The sequence below is a fragment of the Lacerta agilis genome, chromosome 10 (genome assembly GCF_009819535.1).
Source record: "Lacerta agilis isolate rLacAgi1 chromosome 10, rLacAgi1.pri, whole genome shotgun sequence".
Lineage (NCBI taxonomy): Eukaryota > Metazoa > Chordata > Lepidosauria > Squamata > Lacertidae > Lacerta > Lacerta agilis.
The window spans coordinates 67,323,754-67,349,932 of NC_046321.1; the positions used below are offsets into that span (position 1 = coordinate 67,323,754).

Below are 26,179 nucleotides of genomic sequence, written 5' to 3' on the forward strand. Positions count from 1 at the left end.
GCACCTCGCTGTTTCTGCCCATGACTTTCAACTTGTTAGCAGCAATAGAAGCACATGCAATATGACACTAGGCTCCAGAATGCAGGGACAGCCCAATGCATTTTGCTGCGTGAGGATAGTAGGGAATGTCATAGGCAGCACACTGTTCCACCAAGGCTCCTATGATGCAACTGCTGTTCAAGAGAAGCTACTGCCCCATTTGCACCAGTGCTGTGTTCCAAAGCTGAAACCTGTAACCGAGACCTAACAGTGTTGGCTTTTTGCTCTCCGAAAAACTCCTTAATGGAACAAGATTGTCCACCATTTACTGGATGTCCGTTTGCACTATATCCATGTAATTGACACTTACTTGAGCAAGTTCATCCACCCCACTCGCTGTTTTCACCAGCCTTACTAGGTCTTCTTGCATCTTATCCACCCACCGCTTTATCCTACAGAAATAAAAAAGAAGGAGAAAAGAGACGTCCCATTAGATCAAAGGCAAATAGCTGTGATGATCACAAGCATAAATAGAGGCTGACAGAGTGTCTTCCATGTGGCAGATTGATGCTGGAGTCCCTTTGATATTGCTGTGAATCTGCTCTACTCATACTTTTCCACACCATTCTCTTCCTCGCTTGCTCTCATGGAAACTCTTGGCATATTTTAGATTTAACTTGGTTAGGAGGAGCCTCCTGTAAACAGTCTAGCACTGAGAAAGGAGTCAAACAAACAAACAAATATCACCCAACCAAAGTCTGATACATAAAAATACCATACTGCCTCCAACTGCTTGAACAACAGTTATAAAAAAGTAACACACATTTTGCCTCTTGGGAAGTGTTATTTTTTTAAAAAAAAAAAAAAACCCTAAACCCTCTTTATCTTATACTATTTTCTTTTGCTTGTTGCATTTTTAAAAAGCAAAACACCCAAATATGAGAGTCACTAACAACAAAAAGCATTTACCAAAAAGAATATTCTCATATAATGTATTTTATCCCAGTAGAGAGAGAGAGAAATGCAGATAGTGCAAAATATTTTGTTATTTGGCTATTCCTGAGGCAAAAAGCCAAACCACATACTCTTCATTTTGCTATGCAAGAGAAAGGATTTGGAACTTTGGCTTGTTAACATTGATTCAGGGGGAGCTAATATATGTGAATCAGAAAACATAAGCACAGTTAAAGTGAACACAGATGATCACAGATAAGAAAACCATTAGTACTCTTTTTAAGATACTATATTTGTATATTATTTTCCCATTCTTAAAATCCCTTAAAAGTGTATTACTGAAAATGAACTTGAGTTGCTTCCAGGCAGCTGTGGTCTCTCATGAATGTTTTTCAAATGCCAAACTAAGTTGGGATGTATTTACTATTGATCGATACACACACAAACACACAGTGGCGGAGCTTCATTCTCCGGCACTGGGGGTGGGGAGCAGGCGGGGGCGGGGGTGTCCCGGGGGCGTGTTGCACCACCCAAAGGGATGGGGCATGTATACTGGGGAAGTTGCGCACTGCCTGTGCGGGGGGGCGGGCGCCCAGCACGGGCAGGGGGCAGCCACGATGGAACCCCCCTGATCGCGTCAATAGGGGTGGTGCGATCCTATCGCCCCCACCTTCCTCCGCCCTTGCAAACACATATATGTCTATACACAGAGAGCTAAGAAGACTGTATACCATTTGTGATGATGAAATACATTCTCCTTATTAGGGGAAAAAAAACCCCAATATCTAATCAAGGATACCATGCTTTACTGAATTTTAGTTTCTTACATGTGTCATGAGTGGGGGAGAATAGGAAGGGGGGGGAAACAAGAGCCCTCTGGCTGCCAAAATGCTTGTCTGGTGTTTCGTTGAATGCTAGCCTGTGGTGTATTTCTGCCTGACAGCTGCTCATGGTCAGAGTTTATTTAACAACAAGAAAAATGTCACACCAAATGTGAAGTCTGGGGCCTTAAGGAGACAGCGCTGGGTTTCTTTGATGCTGTTTAGGGCATCAACAAAACAAAGGTTCAGGCAAAAGGGGTTTTTTCTTGACTGTTCAAGCGGAACATTAAACTGCAATGAAAACCATGTCAAAAAGAGAGGAAGCCCATAGGATTTGCATTATGCCCAGGAGAGGGAGATGGCATGTTAAATGACAACAGCTCCCCCCACCTCTGCCCCCTCCAGCTCTCTGCCCATGCAAGTTGCTGGCGAGTTTTTAAGATTCAGATGAGTGCTGCTTTTGTCTCCTTACTAAGGTTGCGTTTACACCGTTTAAACCACATCACTTCCCCCAAAGAACCCTGGGAACTATAGTTCACTCCAGAGAGAGCTGCAAATTCCGAGCACTCTAACAAACTACAGTTCCCAGGATTTGGGGGAGGGTCATGTGCTTTAAATTTATAGTGCATACATGGTCCTTGATGCTTCTGTGCTCAAGAAGAGGGAGTGAGCATTTGCTGGGGGTGGGGAGGCATGTCTGTTTGCTTTTTTTAATTTGTCATGCAAAGTAACCCTTATTGCAATCCAGAGAACTATAGTGTGCCCAGAAGGACTTTTTGTTGTTGTCGTTTACTTCTGTCAACAGCAGCTACCACTAGGGACACCATTTCAAATACAGGTAAATCACATCTTATACTGTTTATATTTATGCAATCACAGCTTTGCATGGGGAGGGGGAATAAATGAATGAATGGAGAGTGGAGGAAACCCACTCTCCATTTACTTATTTCCCACACACAAACCTGCACACAGCTGCGATGGTGAGCTTTCCCAGCTTTGGGAAGGCAGCGCAAGGGCTCTTGCAGCGTCCTAGAGCCCCTGACTCTGGCACCTTGCTTATGAGCTTTGGGAAAGCAGCCTCTACAATACAGTGCAGCCAGAGGTCTTGCATGGCCTTCCCAAAGCCAGGCAAGCAGGCCTCCTCCACCTCATGGGGAAAGACAGGGCTTGGGATTCCTGCCTTTTACGCTTACACATGGACTCCCCAGAACTGAGCCCTTGCATAAGATGCGAGTTACCTGTATACAAAGGAGATGGGGGAAGAGATTACCTGAGGAAATGTAAAATTGCAGGGAAGTTGAATGTACCAGTTTTACTTTGTCATTTTTCTTAAATCTTACTCAACCAATATTAACAAAGCCCCCACAATGAAGGATAATTTTTGTGTTATAGTGGTTGCCAATTCACTACTGAGCTATTTAGGCTCCTGGCAGGCCTGGCCCTTCCATTGAGTAGAGTGAAGCAACCACCACATGCATCTGATGTAGAGCGTTATGACAGGGCAACAAATAAATTATTTCATTTTACAATAAACTAAATGTGGGAGTTTCTGCCTTGACTGCCAAGATAACTTGGGCTGCACATTGGATACTCATACTCTGTACCTTGGCCGGAGTGGGGCATTTGCTCTTCTGCACAGCATTTTGATAGCTGTGCTCTGTGGCTAGTTTCTGCATTAAGACTTCTTCTGTTACTTTATTATTTCATCTAATGTGGGGAAGGTTAAAAAATGGTCGCCACTTTATACACATAAAAAGCTTTTTAAGGAAAGTTTTCCTGTGCAATCTCATTCTCACTGATGCAAATACTCTGCATTTTGTAACATGAGTGTAGCCTATATATCCATGTATCATGTCTTCCTCTTTTCTTATGTCAAAGTCCCTTGATTCTGTACATTTCTTGTTATAATTTATTTTATAAGCTGTCTCATGCCTAGAAGTCTAGAAATACTTTGTTTAATGTGAGAGACAAGAGAATCATGGGTATTCAACAACATCTTTCTCTTCCTTTCATTCTGTTAGTTCCACTTTACCAGACAAACAAACAATCCCCAAATAAAGGACAGTCTATCCCAGGACAATTCAAAAGAAAAAAAGATGGTATTTTCAGAATTAAGATAAATGAGATTTGAGTCAGTCATATATTAGCAGTGCGAAGTCATTTCCCCCTCCTGCTCAGAATGGCCTTCCGTACGAGAGCCGAATATTTCCTTAAAATAAAAAATATACCTAATAACATACAACAATGAAAGTAGTAAACGAAGGGACAATGTGTCCAGCCTCACAACTACCACAGAACACAGACACTAGTGTGAAAGAAAGGCACCAGACTGTGATTAGCAAGGATAGCTAGAGGCAGGAGACAAACGGGAACGCAAAAATTCAGGGATTACATTCTCCCTGGGATAGATCGGGAGCAGGCATCATACTCATTCTTGTACTGCTTCTGTTTCTGAGGGTTGTTTGTTTGTTTGTTTTTTACACAGGGCTTAAATTGAGATGGGATATGGGGATTAGGATAGGGTTTGTCTGAGAGAGTTAGTTCAAATCTTAGTTTAAGATCCTCTCTGAGGAGAATGTCTATAGCTAGGAAGGAGCCTCGTAGCTTAGATAGTAAGACCGTGTTGAGTGTCTTGGGAAAGTATACAGACAGGAGTAACGGGAAGGCTGAGTTTGAGTCAGCAGAAGTAGAAACTGTGGAAAAAATAGTCTATTTAGGTCTCATTCCAGTAAGGGGAGAGATCTTCTAGAAAGAGAAGACTCCCAAACCAGTTAAAAGGACCCCTTGTTTTTTCCTGTAAGACCAATTGCAGTTGTTAACAGTCGTCAACAGGTTTTCCACACCCATCAGCCAATCACCCATTCCCACTACCCTCCCCACTCTCTCACTATATATAAGGGTCTGGCGACTTCTGTTTCAGTGTATCTGAAGAAGTGTGCATGCACACGAAAGCTCATACCAAGAACAAACTTAGTTGGTCTCTAAGGTGCTACTGGAAGGATTTTTTATTTTTTATTTTGTTTTGACTATGGCAGACCAACACGGCTACCTATCTGTAACAGTTAAAAGGAGTGAGGTGATCCTCTGGGTCTGATATATTAATTGGAATACCTCAGGAGTGGGATTGTTAAGAGGTTGGGTAACTGACAAAAAGTGCCCCCTCTCATGAACCAGAGTATTAAGTTTTGAAGGAAGCTGTGCTGTGTCAAAAGTATTTAATACCTGTCATAACTATGTAAAGAAACGAGAGTGAAGTAACAGAAACTGAGTTAAGCATTTTACCACTTATTCTAGAAACCTGAACACCTATCTGAAGTGTAACAACTGATTTTTTAGCAACTGAAGTTTAAGGGAAGCCATGCATTTTCTGCTTTGTTTTAACGCCTGCAACATCTTTAGATTTAGTATAATTAATAAGTTAACTGTTATACAATTCCTGACCCATCTTTGCTTTACCAACTTTGAACTGTAAATCAAACCTTGTGCCGAAGACACCAAATCACTAAGTTTTCCCTCAAAAACAGACCAAACGATAACCTGTGGTGGATATGATGAAATATGTATGTAGTTTTGGATCCGCTACATAATTGGTCTACAGTGGTGGGATCCACTACAACTGTGTAAACTCTTTGCCACTTTGCTCTTCCCTCCTGGTCAAGAACAGCAACCCATCCGCCGAGAGGCTAGTATAGCAGATCCACCTCACCTGGCGAGCTGCTTCCAGGCAGACAAAAGTTTAAAAAGGAGAACTTGTAGTACATCCTCAAGTCATGGAGCATTTCTCTCTCCATCATCACACTTCAAATTGTAGACATACATACCAGCAAATTGTATGCTGATTATATTTGCCAGAGGAGGATAAAGAAGAGGAGAAGGAAAGCCTTAATATTATCCCTTTGCTTGTTGGATTATTAGCATATTTTAAAGTATGAAACTGGTCTAAAGCTTATGAGATTCCTCAAGCTCAACTCAGAAAAGGGGGGGGGGGAGATATATTGTGATCAATGCCTTTTGGGCACTTCCAAATAGGGCTTCCTTCCGCAGGGCCTGCAAGACGGAGCTGTTCCACCTAGCCTTTGGGTTGGTTTCAGTTTAACCCTGATGTTTCGTTCTTTTGGTGTGATTGGTGGGCTACTTAAAAATGAGGCTGCAGTTTAGATTTAATTTTAAATTGTATTGTAATCTGTATTTTAATGAATTGTTTATGTTTTCGTTGTGATTTTATTGGTGTTAGCCGCCCTGAGCCCGGTTTGGCGGGGAAGGGCGGGGTATAAATAAAATTTTTATTTTTATTTTTATTTTTATTATTATTATTATTATTATTATTATTATTATTCCTACTCTCAAAAATGAGAGTCTGCTATTGCTCAAAGTTTAGTAGTAAAGAAAATCAAGACATTCCATATAGAACTCAGGATCTCTCCTAACACCATGAGATTAAGTCTTTTAAGTATTAGTTTGCATATTGGCTAATTTACTTTCCCTATTATGCATAAAAGAAAATTTCCATTTGCAGCCGTGCATTAAGTGAAATGAAAATGTCTCCTTATAGAAATTAATGTTAGGTCATTATTTTAATACTTTCTCTCCATTTTTCCTCATTAAATTAATAGACACATATGTCTAGCACAAAATAATTTGGATCATGTATTGACATAAATATAGAGAGCTGTACACAGCATAAGAAAAATTAATAATTTAAGCAATTCAAGAAGATGACTGTGATAAAGCAGTTAAATGAGAAGTATCTCATATAAAAGATACAGGACTTAATTAAGTTAGGGTTCATTGATTACCATTGTTTCCTGGAGGTGTTTCATTAAAGGCTCTTTAAAATGGCTATTTATTGCTTATACCAAGTAAATTAATCAAATGCTCAAATCAAGCTTTTACTGCTACGCTCTAAAACTCAGTTATTACCACTCATAGTAAGACCACTAGAAATTTATCATGCATAATGAGTTTAAGAAAACTTTTGCAGTACTTTGTTTAAAAAAAAACCAACAGAATAAGATCGAGCTCTTATTAATCTTGTTTATATTTAAAATAGTTCCTGGCACATGAAACAAAACATAAGGCCCAAATTCTTATCCTAGTCCATTAGATGCAGTTTTATTTTTAGCACAACATGGACTAGCTCCTAATAGCAACATAATCCAACTTTGGTTGAGTCTTCATTAAACAAACCAGTATTTACATATTTCAAAACCATGAGCTGAGTTAACCAGAAAAAAACTTTTGCTGTTTGAACAGAAGCAAAATAATTCTGTATTAATTTTCCTTCCTCTTACTTATCCCCTTCTCTCTAATCCGAAAACAGTGCAGTTTTGAAATTAGTGATTAAAATGAGTGCAGTTTCGAAAGTTTTGGTCCGCCATCTTGATTCAAAATGGCATCCAATTGTATCAAAAAATGGGAAACCTGTGCCTTGACTATAGGTAACATCATGCAAAATTTGGTTACGATAACATGAATATCCAAATGCATCATGAACAACTTTCCCAAATATAAATAAGATAGACATAAAGTCAGTTCTTTAGAACCCTTTTCAGGTGTTAAAATACTCATGTGTAATAGCAAAATGTGAGCAGGGCCAAAAACGCTAAACTCCATACCAAGTTGGAAGGTGAACTTCTGAATCAGGACACTTCCTGTACTCATAGAGGGCTCTCCATTCAATTAAAACCCTGGAATATCAGCGTTCTAAAATCACATGGAAGCCTCCACAATTATAGGAGCTCCCAGATTCAGAAATTTGCCCACCAGTTTGTGGCAAGTGATGAAGGAGAGGACTCTATTGTGTTAACTTCCTCTCTTCAGATTGCCTGAAGAGGGCTAAATTTCCACCACAATCAATACTATCAAGAAACAGAACCCAGAAAGTAGATCAAAGGGCAAGGTAAGCAAATAGGAACAGGCTTCATTCATAGTGACTTACATTAAATTCTAGTGAGACAACGTATGCAGATTGCAACTGGGGCACAGCTGAGGAGTGAAGCTTGCCACTTGCCCCAGACACTGGGGTCACAGAGGGCAGGGAACAGACATAGCTTAATGCCACCCCTGAGGTCAGTATTTTAATATGTACCAGAGTCATGAACCATGTTTGCATCTAAAATAACTGAATACTAAATACGGTAGTAGTGGAAGGAGAGGGGAATGGAGAAAGGATGCTTGGGCTATAATTGCACGGCAAACGGACTGGCTTCAGTGGGCTGATAATCAAAGAGGGACACTTTGAGGGCTGACATATAAAAGAGAATGTCAGTATCACATCCTGTATCTGCCACAAGTTCACCACCTACACCCCCACCCCCACAATCCAGTTCAAAGCACTTATAGTGGGGTTCATGCTAAGTGCTCTGCCTTTCTGATGTCTCTTCATAGAGGTAACTGTAAACAGATTAAGTAAGCAACCACAGGATCACAGAACCAGAGTGCAGGATTCCCATTGCTCCAGCCTCTGGCAACAACTAGGCAAAACAAAGTATTGGAATGAGGTTCATTCTTCCCCATCACTGAATACAGGTCAATGCCTATACTTGCATGGGTAAACCAGACATACTGTATATATTACCACAATGGCTAGGCAAAGCATGATGAATGCTAAGTAAGCAAGGATGCAGGATTAACTTAACATGACCATTTCATGGATTGGCAAATGCTTCTTGCACCATCCTGCATATAGCAAGTATGCTTGAGGCAGCCAGCATGGTTGTCAGAAAAGCACAAGCTCTCCTTACGTAAAAGAAAAATGTCTTGCACCCATATGCACAACTTTCCATAACTTTTGCAGAGTTCCACACAAGCGGTGAGAAAAGATGTTCTCCACCAGGAATCATGCTCTGCCAGGAAGAAACCAGCACTGACGATGCTATCATGACCCAGAACACACATTATGTTTTCACCTTGCATCAATGCATATTCCAGGTACAGTGCCCGGCTATTATGGATCCTTGGCTATTTTAATTAACTTTTAAAAAATGCAGCAATTTTGCTTACACTTTGGAGAGGAGTAACTCACTGGCTACCAGATCCATGGTGCAGGTTTTTACACAAACAAAAGCAACAAAGCAGAATCATAATCAAACAGAGGAAGAAAAAAAGGGGGGGTGAGAAATGCCCACAGGCCCCATCCCCATATCCCCAGCAACCAATATTCACACAATGGGAGGGAGGACATTCTAAAAAACACACAGACTCCCCTCTGTGATTTAGAACCTACAATCCTAATCCCACTGACCTGGGACTTTGCCCCATTCAATTAAACAGGAATTACTTTTGAGTACAAATAGCCTTACAAATAGTGGGGGAGAGAAGGCAAGCAAAATGCGAGGGAGATAGTGAAAGATACAGGAAATTGAATGCACATTTCCAAAAAATAGCAAGGAGAGACAAGAGGGCCTTCTTAAATGAGCAATGCAAAGAAATAGAGGAAAACAACAGAATGGGAAAAACCAGAGATCTGTTCAAGAAAATTGGAGATATGAAAGGAACATTTCGTACAAAGATTACCATAATAAAAGGACAAAAGTGGAAAGGACCTAACAGAAGCAGAAGACATCAAGAAGAGGTGGCAAGAATACACAGAGGAATTATACCAGAAAGATATGGAGGTCTCGTACACCACAGGTAGTGTGGTTGCTGACCTTGAGCCAGACATCTTGGAGAGTGAAGTCAAATGGGCCTTAGAAAGCATTGCTAATAATAAGGCCAGTGGAAGTGATGATATTCCAGCTAAACTATTTAAAATTTTAAAAGATGATGCTGTTAAGTTGCTACTCTCAATGTGCCAGCAAGTTTGGAAAACTCAGCAGTGGCCAGAGGACTGGAGAAGATCAGTCTACATCCCAATCCCAAACAAGGGCAGTGCCAAAGAATGCTCCAACTACCGCACAATTGCGCTCATTTCACACGCTAGCAAGGTTATGCTTAAAATTCTACAAGGCAGGCTTAAGCAGTATGTGGACCGAGAAATCCCAGAAGGGCAAGATGGATTATGAAGGGGCAGAGGAACCAGAGACCAAATTGCAAACATGCGCTGGATTATGGAGAAAGCTAGAGAGTTCCAGAAAAAAAAACATCTACTTCTGCTGCATTGACTATGCAAAAGCATTTGACTGTGTCGACCACAGCAAACTATGGCAAGTTCTTAAAGAAATGGGAGTGCCTGTCCCCTGAGAAATCTCTTATGTGGGATCAGAAGCTACAGTTAGAATTGGATATGGAATAACTGATTGGTTCAAAATTGGGAAAGGAGTACGACAAGGCTGAATATTGTCTCCCTGCTTATTTAATTTATATGCAGAATTCATCATGCAAAAGGCTGGACTGGATGAATCCCAAGCCGGAATTGCCGGAAGAAATACCAACAACCTGAGATATGCTGATGACACAACCTTGATGACAGAAAGTGAGGAGGAATTAAAGAACCTTTTAATGAGGGTGAAACAGGAGAGCGCAAAATATGGTCTGAAGCTCAACATAAAAAAACTAAGATCATGGCCACTGGTCCCATCAAAAAAAGACAACTGCTTCTTGGGAGAAAAGCAATGACAAACCTAGACAGCATCTTAAAAAGCAGAGACATCACCTTGCCAACAAAGGTACGTATAGTTAAAGCTATGTTTTTCCCAGTAGTAATGTATGGAAGTGAGAGCTGGACCATAAAGAAGGCTGATCACTGAAGAATTGATGCTTTTGAATTATGGTGCTGGGGGAGACTCTTGAGAGTCCCATGGACTGCAAGAAGATCAAACCTATCCATTCTGAAGGAAATCAGCTCTGAGTGCTCCCTGGAAGGACAGATCCTGAAGCTGAGGCTCCAATACTTTGGCCACCTCATGAGAAGAGAAGACTCCCTGGAAAAGACCCTGATGTTGGGAAAGACTGAGGGCACAAGGAGAAGAGGACGAACAGAGGATGAGATGGTTGGACAGTGTTCTCGAAGCTACTAACATGAATCTTACCAAACTGCAGGAGGCAGTGGAAGACAGGAGTGCCTGGTGTGCTCTGGTCCATGGGGTCTCGAAGAGTCAGACACAACTAAATGACTAAACATATGGTTATGATTGGGCTGTGAGTAATTAAGAACCCAACACATGGGCCACAGAGGTGGCCCTACTCTCTTCTCCTTTACTATTCTTGGCACATGGAAGATCACATCTAAAGTGGGCTAGAGATTCAAACAGACCCTTCACACAGTTTTTATATATCTCATAGTGAATCAGATCAATAACCATCCCCTTCTGATACAAATTCCTAACTGCATACAACATTAAGTTACCCTCAGACTGCGTGGTCGAATTCTCACACAACACTAATATCTCAAAGTACTGTTATCAAAATGCAATGGCAGAATAAATCTCATTTAATAGGACTTTGTGAAATAAATGCACAGCTTTGTTAAAGCACTTTAGGCATGAAAGGGTATTATCAGCTGTGTTTAACCTCTGAGGTTCACATCCTGACTCATTTATAGCAAAATGAATTTTCCCCAAAACTAATAAGCATTACATTTTAGCCTTAGAAAGAGAGAGAGAAATCATAATGACATTAAAATATGGCAGATCAGATACTGGTAAAGAAGAGATTAAAGGTTTAAAGAAAAGAGGATTTATACAAATGAGGATAAAAATTAGAGGTGCATGGAATATTTAAATATCTATCCCCAAGGCTATTTTGATTGGCCTTGGCAAAAATTCTGCTTAGGCGACACAATGTGCTTCTTTACTATAAGTTCTAACATATACTGTATTTTAATGTAGTTATTGTTCCATATGCAAGGAAGTGGTTGGGAGAGAAGAATATTTAACATCTTACAAAGAGCCTAAACCTACCAGGGCTCAAATCTATGAACTCCAGCAGGGATGGGCAACCTGAGATCCTCAGTATGTTGTTAGGATTCCGTCTCCCAGCAAGCCCAGCAAGCATAGCCAATGATCAAGATGGCAGCTGCAATGTGGACTGGTCCACCGGTTCCCCACCAGTCAGCGACAACCTCCGCTCCATTGATTACTTTTGACACAGATTGGCTATTCCTGAGCATAGTGTGCTTTCACAACTTCCACTGAAGGCTTGCTGAGGATATGCCAGTGATCTACTAACTACAGCACCATGCACTCATCCAGTTGTTCCCCTTGACAGCTCTTCATGGATAGCATTCACTATGTCAAAGCCATAGTGAGGCATAAAAGTGCAAATGTTGGACTATGACCTGGGAGACCAGGGTTCAAATCCCTACTTAGCCATGAAGCTCACTGGGTGACTTTGGGTCAGTCTTCACCTCTCAGCCTAACTTACCTCACAGGGCTGTTTTGAGGATGGCTTGGCCGGGGTGGGGGACACCATGTACACCACCTTGAGCTCCTTGGAAGATAAACATGGCATATAAATGAAATAAATAACTGCACCAGAATTACCAATGCATAACACTACAACTAGCAACAACCAGAGTTTGCAAACAGGGTTCTAAATCTGGTTTCAATCCCTTGTTTAGAAATGCATTTCCCTTAACTAATGAAACATAAGGGTTGGCTAGAATTGTAAATAATAGTATTCAGAGGTACTCCTTTCCCCATCCCCTCGATAGGGAATTTCCACCCCGTATGCCCAAATTCACTTTTCCACAGTTGTTTCACTGCTTAGGTTTAGATCAAGGCAATCTTTTAAAGGCTGCTTCATTTCTCATTCTAAACACTAGATAAAATGAGAGGGCTTGAAAAATTGACAAACATTTCACTTTTCACAGTAAGACATAAAAACTGAACCCATGAACTCCAGGCAGCTTGAAAAACACCCAAAACAATATGGACTTCTTTGATTTGGCTGTCAGATAAAACTGAACACTGAACACTGAACACGATGCCTGAGGAATAATCCTTACTGGGAGTTTTGTAATTCTGCTTTTGAAACTAAAATGCATTGTTCTTGGGCCAAAGATGGAGGGAAAGAGGCGGGGAGAAAGGAAGGAAAACGAAGACGAAGAGGAGAAAGGACCACTAGATGATTAGGGAGGTTTTTAATGTTTGATTGCGTTTTTAATTCTGTTGGGAGCTGCCCAGGGGGTGATAGAGAGAGATCTAGAGGAGATTGACCAGGACAAATTTCCATAGAGCTTCCGAGTAAGCAACTTGTCCCAACAAAAGTGATGGCTTTTGTTTTTGGGTTCCATTGGGTAGGCAAGAGTTCCTGCTGCACACACCTGGCCCGAAATAAAGAGGCTGTGGCCCTTTAGATGTTGCTGGAATGCCACAGATGCTCTTTGCCTAGTGGACACAAATACAGGCAGATAGGACAGATACTAACAGCACAGAGCAGATGTATCCAGATGTTCTCCAGATGTTTTGAACTACAGCTCCCATCAGCCCCAACCCACATGGCCACTGGTCATGGAAGATGAGAGCTCGAGTCCCAACATCTAGAGGGCACCAGATTACAGAAGCCTGGCACATGTACAGCCAATGTGCATGAAAATGTGTGCCACTGGATTCTATCCATGCTATCAGGAACCCTAAAAAAGTGAGGCATGCGTGTATGCCTTACAATGCAGTTGGACATATATAGGCACAAGGAAGATTTTAAAACGAAGATATAAATATCAGGGGTGAGGAAGCATGCATTCATTGAACATCTGAAATGAGCTACATACAGGTGTAGGTTTTGTCTGATTAAAGATTCCTAAGTTAACACACAGTTTTAAGAGCAGACTTTTGGGAGGGGGGGCGGGTTTAAACATGCAGCATTTTGTTGTTGAGGTAACTCCAAAATACTTTACATAATACTTTTAGATACCAATAAAAACAAGGACACAGGAAAAGTACAGTAGCTATTACCACTGTGTTCCACACATCACAGGACCTTGATCATGGGAGCTTGCAGTAAAGAGATAGCATTCAATGGCTTTTAAGTCTCTCTTTATAATGGACCCTTTCTTTATAAAGCTATATAATTGTCTCGGGGGTTCATAAATAAAACATCTGTAATCAAAAGGTGGCATACTGCTGTGCGATACAAGCTCATGTAGTCATGGATACTCAAAAATCTTTTGACTTCTAGCTTGCCATGACTTTAGAGTTGCTTGTTGATATGACTGATTACTCTGTTATATAGAATAGAACATTAGATTGTAAATAGCAATCCCACAACAGTACTGGAAGGCAGGTGACTAGTATTTATTTATTTAATTAATAAATAAAATTTATATACCGCATAATTGTAGAAAGAAACTCAAAGCAGTTTACAAAGAAGTAAAAAAACAATAAAATTATCACTAAAAAATAAAAACATACAGAAGTTTTAAAACTTCAATAAAATAGACTAAGGGCTCGTCCACATTTCAGCTTGCCCCTTGCTTTCTAGGTACGGGTCCAAGAAGCTTATCGTTTGCCCTACCACTTCTTCCAGGAACCCCTGCTGTTTACCGCTGAATTTACAAACAGCGGGTTTTTCTGTGGGAAAGTGGTGTGACCAGGTTTTTTTCCCCCAGGGGGAACTTTTCGGAACTCAGTTCCAGCACCTCTCACATGGGTTCCTGCACCTCTCAGGTGGGCACCATTGCCATTCTAAGAGAACAAGGGAGGTGTTCGTGGTGAGTTCCATCACCTCTTTTGCTAGAAAATGGCATAGGGTGTTACTGTGAACTGTGAACTGTTTTTAATGAATTGTTGGGTCTCTGGACCGTAATAAAGACTATTTATTTATTTATTTATTATATATAGTCTTTAACAACTTGGGAGCAGTTTACCTACAAAATCACCTTACCCCACAGGTGCCCACTTGACCACTTCAATAGGCAGAATTGGAACTTTTACAAGTGCCACACAATACTGGCACCACATCAGAGCGTGGGAGATGATGGGAGATGGTGGCTTCCCTATAAACCCAAGGAAAAGATAAGATGAAAGAGGGGGTCTCCACTTTCTTAACTCAAGCACACCCAAACAACTATGCTATGCTAGCTTTTGATGCTTTTCAAAGGCAAGCACTGAGCCATCCTATGTTCCAGTATTTAAAAGTCTGTTTCAATCAACCAGCCATTTTATTTGAATGCCACCTTTCCAAAGCTCAAGCCATGCTCAAGGCGGCTTACAATATACCGTATATAGAAATACATAACTACAAACATAATAGAAGTAGGCATAAACAATAAACAAAACATCAAATAGTACATTACCAAACTGAACAATGTCCACATAAATCATAAAATCCAAAATAAAGATACAAAGCATTAATATCAGCAACAGGAACAATACCCCCTCAACGAAAACCCCTACCCCAGCCAAAGAGCCTGTTCAGCAGCTTTTGTAGCTGGAGTCTGTCTGGGTCCTGCCTGCCCAGGCCGGGTGCAAAACAGCCTACCAGGCAGAGAGCAGGTCTTCCGGAATTCACAACCAATATGTTTTCAACTGATTCCTCTGACACTGCTAGTCTTGAGACAATCATTATTTAATTTTGTTAGGCACTGATAATAAACCATACACCAAGAAGTGCTAAATGTCACAAAAATGCCCATCATGCCAACAGGGGAAGAAAATCATTCTCATTTGTCTCATTTATTTGTTCTACGTCACGAGTCTATCCTCATAACTGGAAATGCTTTTTAGTCGCCATCCCCTCCCCGCCCCCCAACACACAATGGTTGGGGGATAATGGGAGTTGTAAACCAATATCTGGAGTGTTAGAAAAGCTGAGTCTAGGCATTCAGTTTCTAGTCTTGGGGTGCTAAATTCCACTCTCTTTACCAAATTCAGAGGTTGTGGTGCAATGGCACACAATTGTGATGAGCTCAGAGACAGCCCTGCAGAATGTTTTCCAAGAGGCAGGATTGATCTGTATTTGGTGATACAGATTATGACTGCGCTCCTCCACCATGCCCAGTAGCCTACAAATGCAGATGCTCACTGAGCCGCTGCAACATTCAAACAATTACACTATTACATTACATTTTATATCCCACCTTTCCTCAAAGTAGTTCAAAGTGGCATACAGGCAACAACAAATTTACGTGCGCTTGATATGTGTGCGTCACGCACTAGACCCTATTTTAACCTCACAACAACCCTGAGAGGCAGTGGTTGGCCCAAAGTCATCCAGCGAGCTTCATGGCTGAGAGGGGATTTGAACCCTCGTCTCCCAGGTCTTTGTCTGGCACTCTAACCACTACACCACACTACATGATGTTGATCATGGTGATAGAGAAAGGTAATAATGGCAAAGAGTGTACCACACTGAAAGCTAGTGACAGACATTGTCAGTAAATGTTACCAGTGGCAGTAATGCCATGGTTTAAAGTACCGAAATGGCCTGTATACAAGCCACACGTTCCCCGCCAAAATCAGGCTGTGTAAAGTAAAAGTGTGGCTTATATTTGTGACTTTACAGCTCCCCCCCCCCCAGAGCAGCACGGGGCAGCAGCACACCGCCTGCCCAACACTCCCAAGCCTCCCCCAGTCACCAGGAGGCGAAACCAAGCGCCGGCTTGGGAAGCGGGGTACCAAGCGCCGGCACTAGCCGCCCCCATTCAGGGCGGTAGTGCCGAGAGACGGGCCACACCCACAAATAAGCCTTGAATTTTAAAGGTGCTGCTTATTTGCGGGTGTGTCTTATATCTGGGTCAATATCAGGGATGGGAAATTTGTGGCCCTCCAATTCCCACCATCCCCAGGCAACATAAGAAACATGCAAGGATGATAGTAGTTGTAGTCCAGCAACATCTGTAAGGCCCCCAGGTTCCCCACCCCTGTTTTAGGCTTCTGTAATCTCTCCCTTAAAGAAGAGGTCTATTTAACAGATGAAAGTTAGAGTGCTTTTTATATATATAAAAAAGAGAAGGAGCACCGTGAGGCAGCTGCAAATCATGTTGCACAAATCTGTGATTATCTTGTTTTGCTTGAAGGAGAGGAGGACATCAAGAAGTGACACATGAGTTTTCAATGGCACTACTGCATGCAATAGAGTTAATGCCGTTCTCAAATTGTTACTGGAACCGGTCCACAACGGGCAGCCATTCACCGCACTTTGTAAAAGCCGTCAGCACACTGCTTTTCCACCAGCTCCTCAAACGACTTGTGAGAGCTGAAATAAAAGCCATCTATCATCAATCCTGGATGGAATCACTACCCCCACGCTACAACAGCATCACTGTGAACCCCATCGCCATATCACCTCTTCTCATCTTAGGGAATCTATCACTTTCAAAAGCAGAATGACTGCCACAATGTATTACACGAGAGCATCGCCTGCAAGTCCATCAGTGTAAAATGTGTCAGAGAATGCAAATATTCTGGGTGCTGCATGCAAAATGGTGGTGTATTTTTTAGGGAGGCAAACCTAAAAGGGTTCCCCCAACCCAGAAACAACAAGTCACTAATTGCAACAAAACCAAAAGAAGCCTCAGCCTCCAAACATGCCAATTAAGATGACCACAAACAGTCAGACTGGAAAACATTTCAAGTAAAGAGGAAAAGCACCCAATCTCAAGACACTCAAAGCAAAAAAATAAAGCTTATGGATATGCAGAGAGAATATTCTAAACTCTCTATCAAGTCTCTTGAATAATGGAATAATGCATGATCTTAATTTGGAAGATGGCAGCTAATTTTTAACCTGTGATTTTTAATTCCCTTTGATACATTTCTTACTCATGCTATACATACTAGCCTTGCCCAATTCCTGTCAGCCTCAACTGACACAGACAAACACATTCTTTCCTGATAGTCCAAAACCAAGCTTGTGAAGTTGATAAAGCATAAAACATGGCCAGAGTAGAAGAGTAGCCTCTTCTTTGTGATGGTTTTTCGTGCCCTCTTCTAAAGCCAACCCTAAGTTAGGGTTCAGTTGTCCCACTTGCAGAAATATATCCATTGAAAGGCAGCAAATCCTTAATTATTTTAGGATGCAATGCAAATTCCCTTTACACCAGGCTGTAAGACATTTGTGGAGGCAGGGACAGTTGGAGCATAGGACATGCAAGGCCTTCTCAGTACTCGCACCATGTTTAGGGAATTCCCACCCTTCTCTTATACTGGTGGCATCAATTCTTATGGATTTTCAGCACCATCTGAAAACCTACTTATTTGCTCTGGTTTTTTTTTTAAAGTGAGGATTGCTGCATCACCTTTTCACATTGCTACTTGCACATATTTCTGCCTGCATAATTTCTGCATAGCATATTTCTGCCTTAAAATGCAAACAATTTTTGTTAATGGGCATGCATGGGAAATGGAGCTTCTTTGGATCTGACGTAGGATCCCTTGTCTAGGCCTGGGCGATGTGTCAAGACTTCGCCCAGGACCGGTTTGAGGGCCAGAATGCAATGGCTCTTTCACCTGGCGGTGTATCATGAGTGCTCCCAAGTCCCTCTGCCGCCAGCACCATAGCTGTCAAGTTTCGGATTTGAAAATAAGGGATCAGCAGTCTCACCTATCCCGGGGACAGCCACGTGTCAGTGGTGGGCAGAGCAAGAAGCAAAAGTGGGCAGAGCAGCAATGTAAACTCCGAGCGGGCTCGGGCTCGGAGCGGAGCATAGAGGAGGGCAGCCAGCAAAGAGGAGGGCAGCCATGTGCTCTGCGCAATGGAGCCCCATTGTCTTCTTGTCTGATCCCATCAAAACAGGACAGGAAGCAGCAGCTGCTCAAAGGCAGCCAGGCTCCGCCCACCAGCTAACCCTATTGGCCGGCTGAGGGGCTCGGCAGCAATGGATAGGGGCTGATGCGGGGGGAGGAATACACCCCCCTGTAAGCACGGGAAACGGCTCCCACTTGCTTTGAGGGCTGAGGCTTTTCTCTCCAAGCAGGCGAGGTCTTCCCAGCCAGTCCCTGGTCAGCAGGGGAGGAGCTGCTTCCATTAAAAACGGGAAATTTAAGGGAAATAAAAAATAAGGGAGAACAGCGGGAAACTGCTTGAAATAAGGGAGAATCCCAGGGAAAACGGGATACTTGACAGCACTGGCCAGCACCTGGAGGGAGAAACAAGCTGCGTCGGCCCTCCGAGATGCAGCTAGTGTGAAACTACCGATGCTCCTGCTGAGGGAGCTGTGGCAATTTCACCCCAGCACCTAGCAGGGCCAGGGCCGATGCAGCTTGTTCCTCCCTCCACTTTTCAGAACATACCCACTGGTAGTCTTATGCATTTGTCTAATCATCTCTGAAAGCCATGCAGGTTGCTTTAACCCACAGCGCTCCTAACCCAAGAGTCCCCAGCAGACCTATTGTTCCAGATATCAGCATTATCCAAGGAACAATTTTAACAGCACTATGCATGTTACTAGCCAGTGCTATTTTTCTAGAAAAAGAGGTGCTGGGAATCATCACAAACACTTCCCTTGTTCTCTTATAATGGCAATAGAGCCCACCTGAGAGGGGCCAGAACTGGCTGGGGGGGGGGCGCACGGAGAGAACCCTGGTAATAGCCACCAAAAGCTTAGGCATCTAACTGCTTCCTAAACACACAGAATGACCTCAAGGTCATTGAGGGTCATTTCATGCTGAAGCTAAACAAAGGGGGCATTAGTCTCTCTACACACACACACACACACACACACACACAAAACCCAAGTTCTCCCTTCCCTTTCTGGGGCTCAGAGGTCAGAAGGCAAGAAGGCCTACCAGCCTTGTCAATGTGCATTAGAGACAGACAGGCTATTAAGGGAGACTAGCCTGACATTTATGTGGGGGCCACCCCCCCCCTTTCCCTCATGCAGATTTGTCCTCTAATTAAGCATCAATATGAAGAAATATAATTGAACAGATGTAGCAGTCATTACAAGGAATTGCCCATTCTCCCTCTCATGGAAGCGCTTAAAGAGAGGGGCAGCCATGTCTGTAATGGGCGGACTTAATTGCTCAACGGTTCCCCCGAGGGATGTTACAAGCTGATCAAGACATCACGCAGGCGTAAACGATCACTACTCTGGCACACGCCTTTTGTCACCCGCCCATCCATCTTTCCTTGCCAGGGTTAATGGTGGCTGGAACTGAAGTTCAATGGTTTAAATAAATAAGAAGACTGTTTTCCGATGAAGCGTAACGTAGCGGAGGCTTTAGTGACATTTTGATTAAAGGGCCATCTATATAGATATTGCCAAGGTTTGCTTGGAGGCCACTCCTTAAGAGACGATATATTTGAGGGGGAAACAGAGCAGAGGAGTCAATATCCCCTGGCAATCTGCTGGGAAGCATTAGTTTGCTCTGCAACAATCTGATTCAGATTCACAATCACTTCGCTTGAAAGGTGTCTGTTGATGAAATCAGTCCCTATCTAGCAGGTCTTTAGGGTGAGGAATGAATGGGGGGAGGGGGGAGCCCACGTTCCCCTCTTCCACCACACCATCAGTAATGCAGAAGAAATAAATCAGAAGGGTAACCAGACGAAGCTTCTAGAGGGGAAGCCATCAATATCTCGCAGCAAAGACAGCAAGGAGTCTTGTGGCACCTTAAAGACAAATGCATTTATTACAGCATGCATTTTTGAGGATTGGAGTTCCGTTTCTTTATATGCATGAAGTGTTATCCTGAGTTGCAGATTATTTTATGTATATATTTCTGTTTTTAGGCTTGAGCCATATTGGACTGATTGGGAGGGACTTGGGCATTAGATGAGTCAGATTCAGACAGGCACAGATTGCTATGGGCTGGATGGCCCAGAGTGATTTGCGGCTGTCAGGGTGTGGGACATCAAGCAGGAAAGAGAGACGGATAGGGTGGGGAAACCCCATGAAAAAACCAAGACCTGGCTCTGGTCTTCTGCAAGAAGATAAGCTCAGCTCCCTGTCTGCCCAAGTCTCTCCCTTCTGCCTGATGCCTTTCCCACCCCTCCACCCAACAGCTGTAGAGAGGAGGGAGCCATCCTGCAGCATGTGGGTGATCTGCAGAGAATTAACCACCACCACCCCAGGATCTGGAAGGGTGGTGCCCCTGGTCTCAGTCAGGAGCGGGGGTTCTTCTTCTCCCACCCCTCTTCCAGCTGTATGTTTAATTAGGGTTAAAAACCCCTAATTTAACATTGGTTCTGCCCCAAAACTTGACAGAACCTGCCAATTTAGGTTCCTCTCAGTTTCTCATTTTTCACAAATCTTAAGTTGAATTCTCTGTGTTTCCAAATCAGTTTGCATTTTTAAAAGTCCTCAGGAAAATTTATCAACATTTTAGGGTAAATTTCTCCTGATGCACTCAATTTTGCATGTTAATGTTGCCCAATACAGTCATACCTTATGTTACGGCCGCTGCGGGTTGCGTTTGTCACAGGATACAAACGTGCCAAACCCGGAAGTACCGGAACGGGTTACTTCTGGGTTCGGCAATCCGTGCATGCAAAGAAACGCTGAATCTCACTTTGCGCATGCGCGGAAGCGCCGAATAGTGCCGCGCACATGCGCAGACACAACACTTCATGTTGCATTCTGCTCATGTTGTGAACAGGGCTCCAGAATGGATCCCGTTCACAACATGAGGTACCAGCCACTGTACACACATTTTTACAAACAATTTACAAACCACTCCCCCTTATTATAACCCATTTCTGTATGTTATTCTCAGCAACATATGCATGTTTATGCACAATTTAATATAGTATAGGCATTTTTGTAACTATTACATGACTGGGGAACTGTACTGCAAAATTCATTGGAGAAGTACAAATTTCAAAGGAGAGCTGTGCTTCAGTTTGTGCATTTATTTTATTGCCCATTTTATGCAAAAATATATGACAAGCATTTGGCGCCCTTATTGAAGGAGGGGATTCATTGCAGGGTGCCCTATCGGCTGAATAATTGTAAGAATGTCGTTGTGGAGAATGTGGCAAGATTTTTGAGTGATGCCATGAAATTATGTCACCATAGGTCCTAAGAACCATTTTCATACCTCACAATGACTGGACAGTTTTATCCTAAAGTATCTCCTACTACGTTTCATTAACCGTGTTGTGATCTGATCCATGTATATGATGCACTTTTCCCTATGCCAATAAAGGAGAGTAACTGACCTTAAAATACAGACTAAAAATAAATAAATCTACCTTTCAAATCCCACTGTCCAGGAAGAGGCCAAAGACAAAGGGGGTGTTGGGAAAAATAATTGATAAAAGACCTCAATTAAGCTACAGACCTCTGCTTGGAGGTATACAACATCTGGCTAACTAAGGCTCACCCAGAATTCCATCATGCCACATGAGCTCCTGTCCATGCCGAACAGCTTGGATTAAAGAAGGAAATAGGTTGTTTCCTCCTTTGGACTTTAGAGTCACTAAAGAGCATTGAGTTGTCAAAGCTCATGGAGTAGCTATAATCCTCAGTAGAGGCCTGTATTTTAAAGTCACAAAAGTGCTGGAAGACAAAAGAGGCAGATTCATTTTTGCTAATGGAATACTAGGTGGCAAAACAAAACTGAAAATTGGCTCCTTATATGCCCCAAACTCAGAACATTTTAAGTTCATCCAGAAAACACTATAAACAAATTCCTCTCCTTCGCAGAGGGGGAAGCAATCTTGGGAGGGTATCTCAACCTAAATATGAGAGGTACCTCCCTGAGAGACATCCACCCCACAACCTTCCTCCATGGGCAACCTTCCTCCAAGGGAAACTCCAAACAACTAGAGACTCCTATAAACTACTAAAAATGCTTTAAAAAATGGAGGCCTATATGACACCTGGGGAGAAAAGAACCCAGAAGACACCAGCCACACATTCCAGTCCAGGTACTATGGCACAATGTCCAGACTGAATAGCATTCTGCTCACAAAAGAGCTGATCCCCTTGGTTGAAACAACAAACATTGGTAACATCAAGGTCATGGACCAACCCAACATGGTCCTTTAGCCCCATCCTAACTGCCAACCAATTAACTAGAAAGAATGCCTCAAAAATTCTCAACATAACAACCCCCCTCCTCTGGAACAATATGATGTTAACATCACCAGAGGAGCCTGCCTAAAAGAGAAAGCTACAAACAAACAGGAACAAAAAAGAAAAAAGAAAAAAAAACTCCTTAAAGTCATAGAACAAAAAAGAAGGGAGATTGACTCACTAGAAATCAACAAAACAATGATCAACATTCTGTACTCAAAACAACACTTTTACGAGTACGGAGGGGAAAACTCCAGACTATTAGCAAGCAGGTGCAGGAGAAAAATCACTCAAAACAAGAATACACTGCATCACCAAAAAGATGGCAACAAAACGTTCTCCTCCAAAGAAATAACCTCAGAATTTGCTGAATTCTACTCCAATCTATACACCTCCTACAATCCGTCTGAGCATGAAATTGGAAATTTCCTAGCCGGACTGACCATGCCATACTTAACTGCACAACCCAGGAGGATGGAGCGGAACCACAGCATAACAGTGCCTCCAACTCCCAGCCCTCCTAGACAGTCCAGGAGGATACTGTGGGAGACAGTATCAAAAGCTGCTGAGAGGTCCAGCAGGACCAGAAATGAACTTTCACCTCTGTCCCTAGCCCATTGACCAGTGTGACCAAGATGGTTTCAGTCCCATGAGGAGGCCGAAGGTGAGAGGAGACCAGCAGCTCCTCCTATTCTCCAGGAGGCTGTTTTGGAGGTGGCATATCCTCATACACTACCAAGGAGGCAGATCCAGACTCCAAGGAGTGTGCCAGATCTGCTGCCCTGTGGATCCTACCCAGGATGTATGTCCATTGTGACAGAAGCATCAAAGTCCCAAATCACAATGCCTTAGAGAAAAAAATATTATAATTTAACTAATACTTTTTAAATAAATAATAATAATAATGTGCTGATTACAGGCAAGTTTTGCATAATGAGCAAATAGAATGTGTCTTTTATGCTTAAAAGCGACAGAACTTTGATGTAGACAGGGGCGTCACTAGGGGGGCGGTAGGGGCGGTACACCCCGGGTGACAGGGGAGGGTTGGGGTGACAAGCGGCGGCCCCTCCCGCCACTCCCACGCGCCGCCGCTCCCTCCGTCACCCCGGGAGCAGCAGCGCACGACCCGACAACGGAGTGCGTCTGCACGACATTTCCGATAGCGCTCAGCAGCCGCATGAGCCGCCTTTTCACTCTGCGGCTTAAAAGGGGGCTGCGGAAGCAGCGGCGGCCCGACGAGCGTGACGTCACAATGTGACGTCACGGCGCCCCGCCCCCGGGGCGTGTTTTTTCGCCACCCCGGGTAACACGGAGCCTTCCTCCGCCAGTGGATGTAGATAGTCTGCAGTAAAACCAGGGAGTAGAGAAAAGCAATATTAAGAATTCATCATGATGATTTCTTCGGTGATAGGAGACTGGCCTGGTCTGTATAGTCTCTACTCACGTAATAACTGCACCTAGCACATGTGTTGGTGCTTTTCACACGAGTTTGTACACACATCACAAGCCTACAGGTGGCTGCATAACCATGTGTAAGTGAGGGCTAGGGCTTGCCACTAAAACATGCATTCTGTTTATGTGCAATAAACATATGAAAAGTGCTTTGGTATCATGCAGATCCACTATACTGAATTTCCACTTCCATTTCAAGAAGCACAAGGATGTATTCCAAGGGTGGGAGGCCTCAGCACCCAGTCTTTTCCCTCTCTACCTCAAGGCTCCCCCCAGGCCAGCTCCCTCGCCAGTCCTTCTTCACACCCGCTTTGGGCATCTTTGCCTGATTGGGATGTGGCTTTAGCTCTGACAATGTTTTTGCCTGTGATGCAAAGGTAAAATTCACATTAATTGCTCTGCTCATTTTTGCCTCTGGCACCCCCCCACCACCGCCACCACCTTTTGGCATATTGCTCCCAGGAAGTTTTTTAGAAAAAAATGTAGTCCTCCGGCTATGAAAAAAAAGATGCCCCCCACCCCCGTTTTATCCAGAGTAGCATTAATAACAAAGGAAAACTGGGTGGGCGGGCAGGAATTGTGTAACTGTGGACTAGTTCTTGGACCTCAAGAATCTATGTTTTATGTAAGACGTTGCTTTGTCTTAGGGTGTCAAAGGAGCTTTTGTGGTTTATTTTAGGTTGAATACTGTAATTTTTGTGTCAAACTACTGGGAACTCACAAATGGATAAAAAAGTGCATTTTGGAAACCCTGTTACTAACTGAGCTTTTATGTATTTATTTAGGGATCTGCAGACCCCTTTACTTAAAAATTCAAGCTCATAAAATACAAAATCTACCCAGTTCACAAATAAAAATAAATAAAATATCAGTAACACTTATATAATGGATAAACTGATCTATTTACTTTTTAACATTTATATACCACAAACATACCAATTCCAGGGTGGTTTACAACCTTAAAATACAGTCCAATAAGCAAAATTAAGCACACCCATCAATTCAGTAATCATAACTATTCTCACAGCTAGGGATCAGTACCCCCCATCTCCACCCCGCTCCCAAGACCTGGGGTGGATGTTTTTCTCAGTACATATTTGCAAATTAAAGATCTAAGAAAGTCTGGCTAAAAAGAGAAGTCTCTGGCACCATCCTAAAGGCCTGCTCCGGAAGTGCTCAGGTGAGTTTCACTGAATGTTATTCCATACAGTGGGCCTGGCAGGTCTATGGAGAACTGATCTCATCTCCTGAAAGGAGGGGCCTCTTTGCAGAGCCTCCCTCAGTTATCAGAATGAGGGGAAAGGTCTCATAAAGAAAAGACACTCACAGTTATTAAACTGCCATGAATTTCTCAGTTATTGTGGATGATGAAAGAAGCAGCTGATGATCCGTGACTTGTAGGGCTAGAGGGTAAATCAGCAGGAAACTGCTCAAGAAAGCAAGTTCAGGAAACAGTAGATCACAGAGAGGATCCTATGCTGTAAACCACATTGCCAGAGAAAAAGGTTATTTCAGATTCCACTATACTACCTCCGCAACCCCAGAGTCGGACACGACTGGAGCTAATGGTCAGGGGTCCCTTCACCTTTATTCTATATTTATCAAACAGGGTTTCCAGATCATGTGCAGACTCCCAAACTCTTGTTTTTGTAAAGAATCTCCGCAAAAGTAGTTCACTATTTATTTTCAAGTGCAAACATCCACAATCTCTCTCCTCTTTTTGAAGCGAGTCTTGCTCAAAAGACATCCTGCTAGTTCATTCACAAAGAGCTTTTCAGAAAGAGCAGCAAGCGCATGAGTAAAACATCACTGGCTTCTAGTAGTAAGAAACAAGTGACCTACTAAATCCGAAACTGACCTCTTATTTATAGGCTATATAAACAAGTGCACAAGGGCCCACCCCTTCCACAATGCTCTTTTTGTGCTGCTGCTGCCACCATTAAATCAACCAGAATGATAGTGCCTCAAAGGGTGAATGAATTACGAGACTCGTGGGGGGGGGGAACCAACACAAAAGGATGACAACAGAAGAGACAGATAAAGAATGTAGCTCCCAAATCCCATTTACTGGACTTATGGGCCATCTCCTGCAAAGGGCCAAGAAAATGCTCAGTCAATCTTTTGCTCAAATTCC

The 26,179-nt window shown here is 42.8% G+C and overlaps 1 protein-coding gene across 9 annotated transcripts in view; it reads right to left on the reverse strand.

The window, feature by feature from the left end:
- CACNA2D1 (calcium voltage-gated channel auxiliary subunit alpha2delta 1) overlaps positions 1 to 26,179 on the reverse strand; it is a 400,043-nt gene that overhangs the window by 305,795 nt on the left and 68,069 nt on the right. For all 9 annotated transcript variants that reach the window (XM_033162979.1, XM_033162986.1, XM_033162984.1 and 6 more), the window contains exon 3: positions 350 to 431. In XM_033162979.1, coding sequence (XP_033018870.1) covers positions 350 to 431 — 82 coding nt within the window. The remainder of the gene's footprint in view (positions 1 to 349; positions 432 to 26,179) is intronic.